The sequence below is a fragment of the Syzygium oleosum genome, unplaced genomic scaffold, assembly GCF_021117445.2.
Source record: "Syzygium oleosum isolate NSW1041296 unplaced genomic scaffold, Sole_v2.1 Sole_v2.09, whole genome shotgun sequence".
Lineage (NCBI taxonomy): Eukaryota > Viridiplantae > Streptophyta > Magnoliopsida > Myrtales > Myrtaceae > Syzygium > Syzygium oleosum.
Window position 1 is genome coordinate 9625055 of NW_026607493.1, and position 15856 is coordinate 9640910.

General features: G+C 43.9%; 3 protein-coding genes across 3 annotated transcripts; 1 reads left to right on the forward strand and 2 right to left on the reverse strand.

Moving 5' to 3' along the window:
• Window positions 1–1453: 1453 nt before the first annotated feature.
• LOC115694024 (uncharacterized) lies at window positions 1454–2804 on the reverse strand. The gene has a single exon (XM_030621130.2). It carries the CDS (start codon window positions 2573–2575, stop codon window positions 1589–1591), a length of 987 nt encoding a protein of 328 aa, XP_030476990.1. The 5' UTR covers window positions 2576–2804; the 3' UTR covers window positions 1454–1588.
• Window positions 2805–2951: 147 nt separating this feature from the next.
• On the reverse strand, window positions 2952–7149 carry LOC115694013 (histone deacetylase 6). The gene is made up of 6 exons (XM_030621119.2): window positions 6534–7149; window positions 5643–6083; window positions 5407–5549; window positions 4151–4241; window positions 3931–4067; window positions 2952–3306 (listed from the first exon to the last, which is right to left on the reverse strand). Exons 1-6 carry the CDS (start codon window positions 7083–7085, stop codon window positions 3249–3251), a joined length of 1422 nt encoding a protein of 473 aa, XP_030476979.1. The 5' UTR covers window positions 7086–7149; the 3' UTR covers window positions 2952–3248.
• A 5864-nt stretch (window positions 7150–13013) lies between these two features.
• Window positions 13014–14819, forward strand: LOC115661924 (transcription factor MYB53-like). The gene is made up of 3 exons (XM_030584120.2): window positions 13014–13478; window positions 13576–13705; window positions 13797–14819. The coding sequence occupies exons 1-3, from the start codon at window positions 13352–13354 to the stop codon at window positions 14599–14601; spliced, it is 1062 nt and encodes a 353-aa protein (XP_030439980.1). The 5' UTR covers window positions 13014–13351; the 3' UTR covers window positions 14602–14819.
• Window positions 14820–15856: the final 1037 nt, after the last annotated feature.

The window sequence follows — 15856 nt, forward strand, 5'->3', positions numbered from 1 at the left end:
GTTCAATTCAGTGACGATGTACGCCATCTCGTCCATCGGGAAGCAAATACCTCAAGAAACTAAAAGCTTTTGTGATTTCTTCAGTATGTGGGCTTGTTACTTGGAAGTTTATAATGCAGCACTTCATATTAAGGATGGCTCTTTGTATATTGGGCCATTAGTTCGGTTAATGCAACTCCTGTATAAGCCCAGCAGTTGAGAAATGTTCTGAAAAATGCACCCATAAATCATTTTCGTTGTTTATCTTAGTCTTGTTTCATAATATTTTTGGAAAATATTTTTCGAGAAAATAATAATATTTTTCAATACTTGACATAAACCTAAACAGAAATAGAAAATAGTTTCCATCATTTTGGAAAGGAAAATCAAATCAGACGTTAGTAACATTAGCAAGGGCAGTCGAGGAAATAAGCACAGGCGGGACCCGGGCGCGAACACTTGGGTCCCTAGCAAAAGCACAGGCACCGATCCCAAGTCCATGGAGGCTCGACTCGAGGCCTTTCTGCCCATGCCTAGATCCTTGGCACCCGAGCCCGATCAACAAAAGATGAGCGCAAGACCTTGGTGCTCGGGCCTAGGCTCGGGTCCATAGAGGCCAAGCTAGGGACCTAACACTCGAACCCCGGTCCATCGAGGTTGAGCCCGGGATGCTAGTGCCAGTGCTCGGGTCCCCAATGATTGGGCTCGGGTCCTTGGTGCTCGAGCCTTGGACCATGGAGAAAGGCCAAGTCTAGGTCCATCGAGACCGAGCATGGGACCCCAGTGTCCATGCTCAGGTCCTCGAGAATTCGGGCAAGGGCACTCGGGTCCCGATTTGTGACCTTAATGGACTAAGGCTCAGGTGTGAGGGATCCAAGCATGAATACTAGGGTTTCGAGCTCGGCCTTGATGGATCCAGGCCTGGGTGTCGGGGACTCGAGCACGGGCATCAAGTTCTCAGGCGTAGGCATTAATGACCCAAGGCTTGGGTGCGCGTAATCCAAGCGGGGATATTGGCACCTAAGTCTTGGGCCTGAGCGCTAGAAACCCGATCACGACCTTTGCGGACCCAGGCCCGAGTGCTGGGGCATCAAGCATGGACACTGAGGTCTCAGGCTTGGCCTAGATGGATCATAGCACCGGCACCTAGGTCCCGGGCTCGAGCGTTGAGGACCTAGTGCTGGGTGCTCAGGAACAAGCATTAGGGTTTTTGTGCCAAAACGTAGAGTTTCGGATCCAAGCATTGATATCTAGTCATATTTCGGAAAATGATATCCGATTTTTTAAGAGGAAATTATTTTTCTAAATTCAAGCAGGTTTTCGTTGACTAAGAAAACATATTTCGTTTAACTCATTTTCCTCAACGATCCAAATGTCGGAAACGAGAAAAAAATATTTTTTTTTCATGTGAAACAAACGGAACCTTAGTCTCGCCAAAAACGCTAAACCTATCGAACTCACTAGACACAAGGCATACTGCCCATTCAAAGCAATGGGCGTTTGCATTTCATCACTGATCTGTCCAAAATTCAAGTACACGATCAGTCGCACTCCAGCTTCCTTCCACACAGGAATAAACACAAACACATGGCGTTCACCACCCCCTTCTTTACTCGTCTCCTGCTCCGACAGAGTACTGACCGCCGATCGGCCTCCACATATCGACATAGCACCTCAAGGGCTTGGGGAGCCCCGCCCTCCACGCATCAAGATCCGGCATTCGGCCCGTGAGAGCGAGCGAGCTGTCGTCCTCCCTGTTCCCGAGCCGCAGCACCTGAACCTCCTCCTCCCCGAACACCTCCCGCATCGCCTCCAGCGTCTCCGCCATGACCGCCCTCCCGTCCCGGGTCTCGTCCTCCGCCTCCACGCAGCTCCCTCCCACGTTCACCATCAGCCTCCCTCCCCTCCTCAGCCCCTTCCTCAGCCGCTCCCACGTCCTCCGGTCCTGCAGCTCCGGCACCAAGCAGCCTTTGCTGAACAAGTCCACCAGAAGGCCCGCGAACCCATCCCTCGCGCTAGCCCTCAACGCGTCCCCGATGTGGATAAAGATCCGACCTTGGTGGTCGCTCTCCAGCCTCGAGAGGCCGAAGTACTCCCTCGCGACGTCGATCACGGCCGGGTCGAGCTCCCACCCGTGCACCACCCCGCGGGGGTAGAGCTCCAGGAGCAGCCTCGCGGCGGAGCCCGCGCCGAACCCGAGGACGCCGATGGGGCCGGGGGGCAGGAGGGGGGGCAGGGTGGCGAAGACGTCGAGGTAGGTGGAGGTGAGGGGCTTGAGAAGGAAGGAGATGCTGTGGATGTTGCCCGGGGAGTCGAGGAGGAGGAGGCGAGAGCCGGCGAAGGGGTGGTCGCACCTCCGGGAGACCTCTAGCACGCGGATGTAGTTGTGGCGGGACTTGAACCGGGCCAGGGTCTTGACGTCGTCGGCGGGGATTCCATCGTCCTGAGTGGCGGCTGCAGAGACGGATTGGCGGCGGCGTTTCGGCGGGATCAGGCGGAGGCCGGCGGCGGTCGGAAGGGCGGGTCTGACGGGGAAGAAGGCAGGAGGGTTTGGAATGGGAAGGAGGTAAGAGAGTGGCGATGAGAGGGACAACATCCTTTGTCTCGTTGGTGTCGAGCGCAGCTCAAGGGACCGAAGATGATAACAATTTACAACCCGAGGAGACACCAGAGAAAATAAAGACCAACAAAATTCGTAGCTGAAATCCCCAATTTTGTCAACCGATGTGATGAGTTCTCAAATTCATGACAATGACAATCTGCAAGTGTATTCTAGATTCATTCCCAATTTCACTGAAGAATGAGCAGATCAGGAACATTAGAGACATAAACGAACGAAATTTTCTGTGGCCAAAGGTTGATGCAGTTGCGTAGCTGCTGCATAACTTGCACAAACCTTGATAATTTTACCGAAGATGATCGAAATGGGAACCGAACCGATGCGACAAACAGTATGATGATAGAATGACATATCTGGGTAACTAGGTAAATCCATCTCACATAAGCCAATGAAACGAACGACATCAGCTGGAGACACGAGAAAACATCTCATTTACACTCGGCAATTCGGTCTTTCCTATTCCAACATACAGTGCGACATCAAATAATCAAAACCTGCCTCGTCTAGTGCGGCTCACCAATCATCCAATGTTGCCCGACCATTGGAGAGACTCTATTGGCTTGATAAGGTTATCTCCTCACCTAGAAAGAATTTCATGCGTTGCATATCAGAAAGACCCAAGAGTACACAAGAATTAGAGCTGGTGTTGTCAAGATGGTGGACGATCTTCACTTGTTTTGCCCCCACTGTTTTCACCAACACTGTCCCTGCATTGACCAAAAAACTCAAATAACTATTGGAGTCATGGATCACCCACAACCAGCATAGAGAGAGAGAGAGAGAGAGAGAGAGAGAGAGAGAGAGAGAGCAGATCAAGAGAGAACATCCAAAGTAGAGATCAATAAAATAGGTACTAATTAATCGATCAATTTCATTTTGGCTGTTAAAGTGTGGGTCCTATCAAATCTCAGGATACAAAGTGTATGTTTTACTAGCAGACAAATGTAAATACAAGAGGTAGCTGTAGATGGTTTATCTAGTCTTGTTTTTCCTTTTTTCCACTCTCGTTGCTCCTCCGTTTTCCTCATGAAGGAACCAAGATTATCCCAGTTACAATTCATCTTATAGTTACTTTAGTGTCAAGTTACTTGGTGAACTGTTCGGTAGCCCTTTGAGGATAGAAACTTAGTGATACAAGTACTGCACTTTGCGGAGTCCAAGTTACTTAATGTTACTGGAAGATAAATCACCAATGCCTCCTAATAAGCTCCTAAAAGTTCTTTTCCAAAACATGATTACACCTCCTTGGGAGAAAAAAAAACACGGAAGTAGAGATGCTTCTAGTTGGATTACGGCAAGATTGCAACACCAAAATTTAGGAAATGTCTGACCTCATTTCAACATTCTCATCATGCAAAGCATCAGCATTCGATGACCTATGTCGACTCTTGTCTTCTTCAGCATCCGATTCATAATCATCACCATTCCAAATGCGCTGCTTGGGCCTTTCATCCATATCTTCCTCAGCCTGCAGATTTTTTGTATCCAATACTGAAGAACACGAAAGGACAATTAATATCTAGGAAGAGTCCAGCGGTCCAACAAACCTACCTCTTCTGGCTCTTGTGTAATGGGTGGTGTCATCTGAAAAGGAACACTTGGTGCATGGGGGATTCTTGATAGCTGCTCTAGTAACATATTCCTGAGATACAGATACATTACTTGTCAAAAACTAATTCATGGAGGGAAAAACATCGTAAAGATTAAACTCCATCCTAGCATCATAAGAGTAATTAAAATGCAGGCGCATGCCTAGACTGGTTATTGGAGGGTACGGAGGAGTTGAAACCAACAAATTGAAGAAACCTCGAGCGAAAATTTTTTCCAAGAAAACAGCAAACAAATAGAGCAATTGTATCCACTATCAGAAATATCACCAGGAGTGGAGACAGAGAATTGCCTCCCAACATACTTCGGAACTTACTGTTTTGTTCAATTTCAACTGCACTCTTATGAGTCCATAGAAGAATTATCTCCAGGGACTCCTAAAACAAAAGGACTGGTCTAAATACACAACTACCAGTAGCATACTACTTGCCTGAGGACAGTGCAGCTTGCTCGTATTAGTTTCTCTAGTTCTCTTTGCAACACACAACTAATAGAGAGTAAAACCTCTGTTTGCAAGTAGAAAATATCAAACAAGCTAAAAAACTTAACTATAAACAAAAAAGCAGTGTGCCGAAAAGAGAATAAATAAATAAATAGTAAAAAAATAAAAAACTCTCAGGCTTTCCAAATTAGAAAGCTAGCTTGTATTCAACAGCTCCAAGAGAGTAAGAAGCCCGATCTTCATATTACAAGAGGATTTTCAAGCAACCTTTTGCAACTTCTGAAGCAAATGCATGGACAACCCTCAGAAAGCCAATACTCTCAAAAAAGACTCCAACAACTGTGCGACACTGTGTCTAGTAAACAATTCTAGAACCTCCTGGAGGAAAAGATTCGCCGATGAATAACTAATCCCGCCTATTTACAAGTACAAGACTTACAAATTCAATAGGATAAGCAGCGTGCGTGAGACAGAAACAAGACCACCATATTCACAGACCAATTCACAATATCACTTCTCCAAATAATGATCAACAACTTCATCTCAACCAGAAGACACATATAAGTCTCTGAATATTATAAATGGAAAGTAAGTTGCCAACGCCACTAATCAGGAGTTTGTTCTCTTATTTTTGTTCCTGGATGAGCTGTTGAGTGGATGTAGTAGTGTATCCAGAAAATGTTCACAAAAACTAGAAAAGACATAACATTTATTTATGTATACTCTATCTATAATCAGAAACAAGTGACCAGCAAACCTGATTCTCTCCAAATCTTTCGGTGCATTAAGATTCTCCATGCTACATGGCTCGACATGAAGAGTATAATCTGGGCCAAAATACTCGTAATACTCATTGTAAGGCAAGTCATTTTCAGGTTCCACTCCCACCGCAACAGCTGTCTGTGTGACAAAAGCAACACACAAGATTTCGGTAAACGCCTCAATGCTACACAAAGTAATATAATCAACAGAGAGACAGATGAAGCCACTGACCTCGTAACACCAACAACGAGCGACATTTCTCATTGTATAACCTCCCCCACCCAAGACCATTAAGGGAACATTAAAAGATCTTAGAAAACGGAGGCAATCTGCATGACCTTTCACAGACAAATTGAAGCATCCCAATCGGTCACCAGACAGTGAATCTGCCCCACACTGAAGAACAACGGCATCCGGTTGATATACCTCCATAACCTTTTTAATAATGGGGCGAAACATGCCACAGAAACTATCATCATCTACGCCATCATTCAGTGGCACATTCAGGGCGTAGTTCTTCCCAAGCCCTGCCCCGGTGTCCTTAATGTGCCCGCTTCCAGGGAAGAAGTCCCCAAACTTATGGAAGGACACGGTCATGACTCTATCCGTCGTATAAAATGCCTCCTCCACCCCATCCCCGTGATGAACATCGATATCCACGTAGAGAACACGCTGCAAAATTCATATGAATTGAGTTAAAGGGATCCGGCGAAATGATTGGTTTGGTTGTGATTAGTCATACCAAGGACATAGCAAACTCAATAGCATGCTATAGCCTACAGAGATGGTAGAAAAAAGTATACAACATCAAGGGATATTCGCTAATTTCTTCAAGCAGCAAGACACTCAAACTGAGAAATTCATATGCACATTGCCTTTATCTAAACTATCCCAAAACACTATTAAAAGATAGAAATGAAGATATAAAACTCCATGAAAGGCAGAGGATACCTGAGAACGATAGGAAAAATATCTAAAATCTAGCATCATCACAGCTAGGTCAGAATTGATTAAGATTGTTCATCTCTAAACATTTTCTGACCACGCATTACCTGTAAATCTCTGTATGCATTGTGCAAAGAGAGAGAGACATTGAAAGGAAAAAAGAGAAACTTTTAATACCCTGTGAACCTTGAGGAGCTCAAGAATTCCAAGCACGATATCGTTGACATAGCAAAACCCAGAAGCCTCGGACTTCTTGGCGTGGTGCAGCCCACCCGCCCAATTGAGGGCGATGTCGGAATCGCCGCGGTTGAGCTTGACGGCGGCGCCCATGGAGCCGCCGGCGGAGGCCTGGCAAAAGCCGAAGAGGCCGTCGAAGACGGGGCAGTCCTCGCCGACGTTGAAGCGCTTGAGGAGGCGGGAGAAGGCGGGGTCGGAGACGGTCTCGGGGGTGACGGAGGAGAGGAAGTGGACGTAGTCGTCGGAGTGGAAGCGGCGGATGTCGGTGGTGGCGGCGGGGAAGGGGCGGCTGATCTCCATGCGGCGGTGGAGGTAGTAGTGGACGACGAGGTTGTGCGCCATCCGGATCCTGTGGGGCTTCATCGGGTGGCCCTGCCCGTAATAGTAGTCGCCGATCGTCGGCTCGTAGAAGTAGCTCACGCGCCGCCTCCGCGCGTCCTGCCCCACCGACGGCAGCGACGCGCCGCCGCCCCCGCCGCCGCTGTCGACCATAGCCTCCGTCTCTCTCTCGCTGTCGCTGTCTCGAGCTCTCTTGCACGCTCAGAAACAAGGCATTGCAGAAGACGAGGGGTCAAACTCGAACTCATATTTGAACTCTCTGAACCGAGAGCGAAAGACGGGTTCCATCCGAATGCTATTTGGGTTTCGGGTTTAATGGTCCATAAACGTTTGACCTAACGTGCATATATGTCTCTAAATATTTAATTTATTCGATATGATCCTTGAAATTTGACAAAAATGAGCAATTTATTTAACGTAGTCTCTGAAATTTTGGTAGGTTCTCAATTTAGTCCTTAGATTATATAAAAATGTTCAATGTTGTCATTCCATTAATTTAAATTCAGGATCAGTGTTAAATACTTTCGTATAGTACAGGAACTCAATTGAACCTAAATAAAAAATTTATGAACTACATTGAAGAAAGCAAATGTTCAAGGACGATATTGCACATTGAAATAAAATTCAAAGACCATATCAGACCAATTAAAAATTCATTGACCACACATTACACATTGAACTAAAATTCGTGGACATTTGTATCAATTATCCCTCCAATTAACCCCCGAAGCGGCTCACTTTTTGCAAAGCACCCCCCTAAATTTGATTTTGACTTAGACGACCTTTTTAAGTTTTGTACTCCGTGTTACCAAAGATGATTGATTCTAAAATGGGTCGATTTCCAACAAAGAAATCCGAAAACCTCCTTGTTTTGGGCCGGTTTCCGGATCTTAGAACCGAAATTGAGTCGGGAGCCTTTGGACAAACACGGGATGCATATCTTTTAGATCTAAGAACTGGATTGTTAATTTTTTTTTCATTTGCAAGATATATAATTTAAGATCGAATCTCCTTCCTCTACAACTTCTTATATTTTTTTCCTTGCTTAAAATCAATTTTACCCGATACCCACTTTTCCTAGGTAAACTACTTTTACTTGGTGGTCTAGAGCAGCATTAACCTTGGAACCGAATGGCCTTTGTTGGCTCAATGGGTTTTTAGCCCGGCGAACCTACCCGATTCACTTGAGAACCGGCCGATCGAACCGGCCAATTTGGTTATCGTATTGAACCAAGATTGATGCTCAGCTCACCCCCTTACTCGCACGAGGTCATATGCGTGCATTCTATGAGATTAGTGGGAGTCAGTAGATTCCGACCACGCTTACTATCAAGAAGGACATGTCGTTGGGCCGAGTTAGGGCAAGAAAAGACTCTTAAGAGGACAGACCAAACCCATCATCCACAGAACGAGTCCAAAGACTAAAACCACAGCATACTACATGTCCCCAAATACGTGGCCCGAGCATGACGTCGGGGCCTTTTTACCAATTTGCAACCGCAAGCCCAATCCACTGTGATTACGATATTTCGTTTCAAAATGTTGCTTTTCTTGGCCACGGTTCTTCTACACGTAAAAACGTGACAATATGATTCAATTGCTAGTCGCGGACGATTCTTTACGGGCTTCTTCGATCGATGCAGCCTAATTCCACGTGCGAGTTTTCCCAAGTAAAGAGAACATGCTCGGGATAAACTTACGACAACTTCATTCATGGGTTCACCCCGTATCATCACGTTTCTATACAATACTAATCGAAAATAAGAATCTGAAGGCTAAATTAAACAAGACCGTGTATCTCAAATCAAGATGAGGGTTTCCTATGCAAATCCGTCAAAATCAGGTCGATTGCTGCATTGAACTTTTAAGACGAGTGATACATATTTGACGAATGATTCCGTGTCGTGTTATTTTCTTTTTATACATATGTCGTAGAAAGCGAAGTTAGAATTTGGGGCGCTAAAATCAACGAGGGGCATCTATCTTGAATTAGGGCGATACGGTGTTGTGTTGGTGTCAAATCATAGCGTTAACATCAATTTGGAGACGTGAGATAATCAGCAAACCCTGCTTTTATCATCTTTTTTAGCTGTGAATGTTCTTCTCAAGGCACTCTAATTGCCGCTTTTGACTTGAAAAAAGAGCTGATGATAGGATTGATTTGGTGTCGGGACATGAGTTCGTGGGGGACCAAGGAATCTCGAAGCACATCTCCATCCAATTCAACTTTAAGACGGATTGAAACAAATTAAATCCGTCGTAATCACTCATTTTTAACTAGAATTAATATCACAAAAAAAACTTCAAATTGATATACCTATAATAAATTTACCCTCGTTAAATTTTATCGTCAAATTGCTGAGTTAGATGGCACGTGGCAGTTGACAAATATACCAATTTTGGATTTTACTTTCCGTTTGTTACAGGTGTACCGGTTTGTGGATTTTCGTGATATTAATCCAATTTAACAGAAACTAACGGTGGATAAATTTGTCACAAGTGCATCATTTTGGAGTTCAAAATCATTTTCTAAAAGTCATTGATTTTCTTAATTATTAGTTAAAAGGATTAATATCATGAAGAACTTCAAACTGGTACACTCGTAACAAATTTACCCCAAAATTAAAAGGGTTGATCGTGAGAGTATGTTGATCACTTTCTCGGATTCCGGCTCACAACTTATTAAATTCATAGGGTTAACAAGATATTTCGTGGATTCCGAGTTCGTTCATCATAATGGACTACTTTCTCTGTCACGAAAAGACGACGCGCGTTTCAAAAACATTCATTTACTATACTACATATGTGTATGCTAGGTATGAAACAGGCGATTCTCCCGAAACATCTAAAAATAAAATATATTTTCATCGGTTACGATTAAATCCAGTTTAATCCACACCCATTGTCGTCCTCGGCGCATCGTCTCCGACGGATGCATGTCTCTTGCATAATAGGATTCCATTTATTCCGTATTTTTAGGCACGGAACAATATGAATTCGATGCGCGGAAATTTCAAGATCGATGCCCAATTTAAATTTCAACACCTATCATCTATTCGATCGACAGCTCATAAGCACTGAAATGCATAAGAAACCCGATATGCTACGCTAGACGACGGCAATGCACTCGTTATCATACTTTGGGAATTCATCATTTGACTTTGCTATTCTTTTCCTCTTCTTTTTCTTTTTCCTTTCCCCATTTTTAGTTTTGCCCAACTCCATATAAAGCGAAAAAAGATAAAGACGCACGACTTAGCATTATCAATTCTCCTTAATTTTTGCGTGCTCCTGATAAACGTGGCCAAATTACTCTTCTTCTTTTTTTTTTCTTTTTGGGTTGCGAAAGGGCACGTCTTTGTAAAAAGATCATGGCATCTGCCACCAGACATCATGACGTGTGCATCAACAATCAACAGTTGAAATTGAAATTTCGAAAACACGTCCCATCCATCAACTTTGGACCCCCTAATCTCACATAATTAGAGGCATTACTCCCGTCATATTCCGAGGAGGGCACCCGCTTGTGACTCGTGGTCGTGGAGTCAAAACAGACTCGTGTCTTTTTCTTGGCACTATCTATTTTTTTTTTATATAAATGAAATCCATGAGAAAATAGAACGTTAATACACTTACGTTCCAAACTAATTTTTATGTCATAAAGACTCTCAAGTTGGTATATTCGTGCCACATTTATCTTAATCTAATATACCCATGTCACGGTTACTTCAAATTATGGTAAATCTGAGATTATTTTGGAGGTAAATGCAGCACGAGTGCACAAGTATGGCATTGTTATACCAGTTTGGGAATTTGTTGTGATCTACAAATTAGTTTAGGGTAAATATAGCACGGGCATACCGGTTTGAGGTAAATGTGATGCGAATGTATTGGTTCGGGAGTTTTTATGACACAAAGATTAAGTTGCTGGTTTTTTATAGTATCGACCCCAAAAACAGAGAAGTCAGCCACATCTTCTAAAGACTTTTAGGAAATGATTTTAAAGGGAGAAATGAATTTCATCCTCTTACATTATAAAAAAGTTATGCAAAGAATTCGATTACAACAAAGCACACATTACGACTATTCGATAGCGATTGTATAAGCGAGATTGGTAGATACTCCTATTTCCTGTTCATGCATAACTTCCTGTACCCAATAATCAAGGGACAAAAGCCATAGTTAGGACCATCAATGATGGAGACCATTTACTTACCTTTGATGAGCTTATTCGAGAACTGATTCAACAGCTCATGGAACAGTGCCTTCCTCTCTGTACCTTCATTGGCTTTGGAGTCTTCCAAGCTTTTCCCACTTCCTCTCCTCTCCTCTCCTGGATGGTCGATAAGAGCGCGAATGATAATCATTCTATTTCTCTATTTTCTAATTTTTCTGTTCCTGAGATTAAATTTGGAACATCAATCCGTTTGGCAACGCAATTACATTTTTTTATTTATTTCCGAGACAAATAAAAAACAGAAATAACAACTCTCTTACGTTCGCTCTCGCCGCTCCCCGCCGCCACCCATCTCCGCCTCCCACCGTGCCGGCCGGCTGCCTCCCACTCGCCGCCGCTTGCCAGCCATCCGCCACTGCCCACCACCGCTCATCGGCCGCCCGCTGGGAACAGAAATTTAAGAATAACTATCAAACGAATTTTTATTCTGAGAATAGTAATTTTGTTTCGTTATCGAGTGCTACTTTTCACTCAAAAACTCGTCTAGGGAATAGAAAATGGATGTTTCAATTTCTAGCCAGAAATAAGGCCGGGGATGAAAATAGTTATCATTCGCGCTCTAACTCATCTGATCATCGAATTCCCCTCTTCTCAATATGTTCGTCCTGCAAGAATGGCCGAGTCTCGCTGTTCAGTCGAAACACTCGCCGAACAACCCGAGCATCTCTCTTTTGAGGAAGATGTCCTTGATCTTGCTCCCCGGGAAGAATTGTCGCAACGTCTTGAGACGTTTGCTCTGGTTGGTAAATTCCTTCGCCAGAAAATTATGAATCTGCTGCTCTAGGCTTGACATCTGTCATTTCCCCAAACATATAGAATATGCACCAAAAAATTGGTACTTATGTACAAATACGAGTTAGGCAAATTATCGGACATGCAATATGCATGTTAATACAAAGACTAGGGATAGAGAAATGCTTCGCCGATTTACGGTGGATCGGCTCCAATTTGTTGCCTACTCCACTACCCGAGACCATTCGGAAGTTTTGCCGAATCCGCTAGACTTGAATCGTCAAACGAGGGTTAGTTTACAGTTGAGCCGACTCTTCTTTAAACGGTCATTATGGATGGAAGTCGAACGGAATGTATTTTTGTGTCAGCGCCGCAAATTTGGGGGTATTGGTGAGATAAAAAAAATTGAAATATTGATGTGCCATTGGGCAAAATTCAGGAATTATTCTGTGGGATTATCTTTTAAATAAATTGGTGCCAAAGTTCATGTGCTCAAGGCAAAGATTTAAAAGGTGATGCTACTTTTTGAAAGCTATCAGAAAAGGAAAGAAAGGAGCGACCCAGTGAGATGAGGCTTTTGTGAAGAGCAATTTGCAGAATAGATAAGGTTCCAAATGATTACATTGGTGATTCGCTTCTACACGCGGTATGCGCTATCAGAATCCCCACATTCTCGGGATGGCTAGGGATGGGGACGTGTAGTTTCAGATGTGGGTTTCGACTCCCATGTCCTGCAAGAGGCGAAGCAAATGAAATTGACCTGTTCATGACTCGTGTCGTCACGCATGACGGGTTAGTTTGGCTCTTCATGATGCCGATTACCGCTACTTAGAGAATAGTGATTGATATCTTTGCAATGTTTCATGGACCAGAACTGCAGAAACGAGTGCTATGATGAAGGATAAGGTAGACGTTAACTCTTGTGAGCGGTAGTTGTCGAGTAGCATGTGATCGTAAGTGGACCAAAACTTGCTTTAAAGGAGCCCACATTGCTTTATGATAAGGAATCAATCTTGGCGGCACAAGCCAATCCCCACCGCTGTTGTTCTCCTCCAGCATTCATGGGACAACGTCTGTATTCATACTCATATTCAAGTACTAAGTACTCACTCCTGCGTAGTTATCTCACACGTCTCTCTCTCTTGGAGGAACTGAGATGTCTTCAAAACTAATCCACTCTCAATGCAAAAGAAGAATCAGATTTGCGTAAACACCACTTGATTGCCTTCACCAAATTGCTTTGCTCTCTCTCTCTCTCTCTCTCTCCCCACACAAACACCAACTTGAGGTATAAGTATGGTTAGCGACTGTTCACTTTAAATCCTCATGAAAACTTCACTTCCCACCCACTAACCACCACATTTTCCCGTTTCTCATTTTCCTCAAAGCACTCTTATTTAGGGAATGACTGCTTAGAGGAGGCCACCTCAAGTTTCCAATTTTTTTCCAAATGGGACGTAGCTCGTGTAATCAGAAAGTGAGGAAAGGTTTATGGTCGCCTGAAGAAGACGAGAAACTGTTCAATTACATTACTAGACACGGGGTGGGTTGCTGGAGCTCCGTTCCGAAACTGGCCGGTGAGACTCCGCATTCGAGCTCCTGGGCATTTGTAATCTTCCGTGTTCTTCAGAAACACTTGAATTCTCAAAATGCAACTGTTTTATCCTTTTGCAGGTTTGCAGAGATGTGGAAAGAGTTGCAGATTGAGGTGGATCAACTATTTAAGGCCTGACCTGAAGAGAGGCATGTTTTCACAGCAAGAGGAGGATCTCATCATCACTCTTCATGCAGTTCTAGGAAACAGGTATCGACGCTGACGAGTTACAATTCTTCGGCACAAGAAAAAGACAATGTACAATTGCCACTTTCATATTTGACCCTTTCATTATATCCAGGTGGGCTCAAATTGCCACACAATTGCCCGGACGAACCGATAATGAGGTAAAGAACTTCTGGAACTCGTACGTGAGGAAGAAGCTGATGAAACAAGGTATCGACCCGGTTACCCACAAGCCACTTAGAGAATTAAAAAGCAAGTCTGAGAATTGCCTAGAGATTGAGGCAGCGCAAGCGCTGCAGGAGTTCAAGGGAAGTCGAGATATATCAGGCCTAAGAGCAAAAGAACCAGCATTTCCTATGGATGGTATGCATGGTGGACCAATGGAATCATCAATTGGAGAGGTCTACCTCAACAGGGCACTGTTTGATCCTGCATCCTCCTTAGAATTCCATACTGCCATCACCCCTGTCCGCCATGGTGCCAAATCGAGACTGGTCGATCCAGGATACTTTGCGATGAATGCCGCTCCGTTCTCATCAGCGTCGAGCTCAATGGATTTTGAACATGGGAACAAGAACACAGCTGACAACCTGGTCTCCAGAATGAGCTGTTTGTTCTTCCACGAAGCGAAGAAATATTGCAGCAACAGCTCAAACAACATCAGCAACGATGCCGAGTTCCGGCTGAACACTGCGGCGGAAAACGAAGATTTACCCTGGGTCAATGACAAGGAGTTGGACCCTCTGTATCAGTTTCAGGTAAACGTGACAGGGTCTGAAGAACTCAAGTCAATGTCATGGCAAGAGGAACACCTTCATGCTCACGCTGCGGTAGATTTCCATAGCGATCACCCCTCAATGTCACTGTCAGATGAGCAGATATTACAGGCACATTTCGATATCTTCCGAGAGCCGATATGAACATGTCAGTTCATGTCTGTTGCAGGGTATTCTTCCTATATTGTAACGAATGAGATGATGTGTTATTTTTCCAAGCATTGTGAGATAATATGTTGTGCCCCCTAGATCGCGACGGCGTTGCAATAGTACTTTTTTGTTCCCTCCCCCCCAAAATTTTACATGATTGTAACTTTCGGGGTCTTCACCTTTCTGCTTTTACGCGAGGCATCTTGCGGTTAGAGTGCTATTGTCATGGTGGTTGCTTTCGAACTTGTCCGCTGTCAACTTTCATCATGCCATGGTTAACAACCATGATGATATTCTAAATCATGATTTTTCACTACTCTTTCGCTTTTCAGAACCTTCCACAAGAACAATATCTGCCGACACACATACGCCTGAACCAACGAAAGATTAAAAACGGGAAGGTTCTCATCCAAAATCCTGCACTTTATGTATAAAATGCATTCGAATCCTAAGACTGTCGATATGTAAAATAGAGTTCCAAATCATTTTCAGTAAGTGCGATAACCTCCTTTGGGCATTGGACTGCATCTTTAGCAAGTGGAAATCGCATACATAGCAGTCCTCACGTGAAGAAGCTTCGTTGTACTAACTGAAATGCTATTGCCCTTTCAATGGACCCATTTGGTTCAACTTTGCAAAAGAGTTTTTGGAGAATGCAAATACCTTTAGGTTAAAACCATTTGGAGAAATACAAATGGCGTTTGATAAAAAAAAAATTGTGAAACTACTTTGGCCCAAATAGTATTTGGCTAATTTTTTTTTTGTAAAGGGCTTTGGGATTTTCTTTTTTATTAAAAAAAAAACCTTACCCTTCGCCGGAGCCGGCGAAGGCCTACGGCCGCCAGCGAGCCAGATTTGGCAACGACCACCTTGTCCTTCGCTGTCCGAATCCGGTGTCGTCGGCCCTCACCGAAGCGCAAAGAAGATGAACAGTAACAAAGGGGCAAAACCAGAATATTAAAAAATAAGTTAAGGTAGTTTGAAATAAAAAAAATTGGTTTTAGCATTTGGTAAATACTAAAAGCTCAAAGCTGGTCCGGACAAGTTTTGAGCTTTGAGCATTCCCAATGCTGGCTTTCGGCCGAAAGCCTATTGGAAATGCTTGCCAAACGCTCCAGCATTGGCTTTCGAGGTCAAAAGTCCCTTGAGAATGCTAAACCAAATGGGGCGAGTAAGGGTTGAGATTTATTGTGTCAATCGAAAGAATTAAGACTCGTTGAGACTGTACACTAATATTAAGACTCTGATG

Coding starts and splice junctions, on each gene's coding strand:
- LOC115694024 (XM_030621130.2), bottom strand. CDS start 2,575: ATGTTGTCCCTCTCATCGCCACTCTCTTACCTCCTTCCCATTCCAAAC.
- LOC115694013 (XM_030621119.2), bottom strand. CDS start 7,085: ATGGTCGACAGCGGCGGCGGGGGCGGCGGCGCGTCGCTGCCGTCGGTG. Junction 5,550..5,642: donor CTCGTTGTTGGTGTTACGAG/GTCAGTGGCTTC, acceptor TTTGTCACACAG/ACAGCTGTTGCGGTGGGAGT. Junction 4,242..5,406: donor AAAGATTTGGAGAGAATCAG/GTTTGCTGGTCA, acceptor TCTGTATCTCAG/GAATATGTTACTAGAGCAGC.
- LOC115661924 (XM_030584120.2), top strand. CDS start 13,352: ATGGGACGTAGCTCGTGTAATCAGAAAGTGAGGAAAGGTTTATGGTCG. Junction 13,479..13,575: donor CTCCGTTCCGAAACTGGCCG/GTGAGACTCCGC, acceptor ATCCTTTTGCAG/GTTTGCAGAGATGTGGAAAG. Junction 13,706..13,796: donor CATGCAGTTCTAGGAAACAG/GTATCGACGCTG, acceptor CATTATATCCAG/GTGGGCTCAAATTGCCACAC.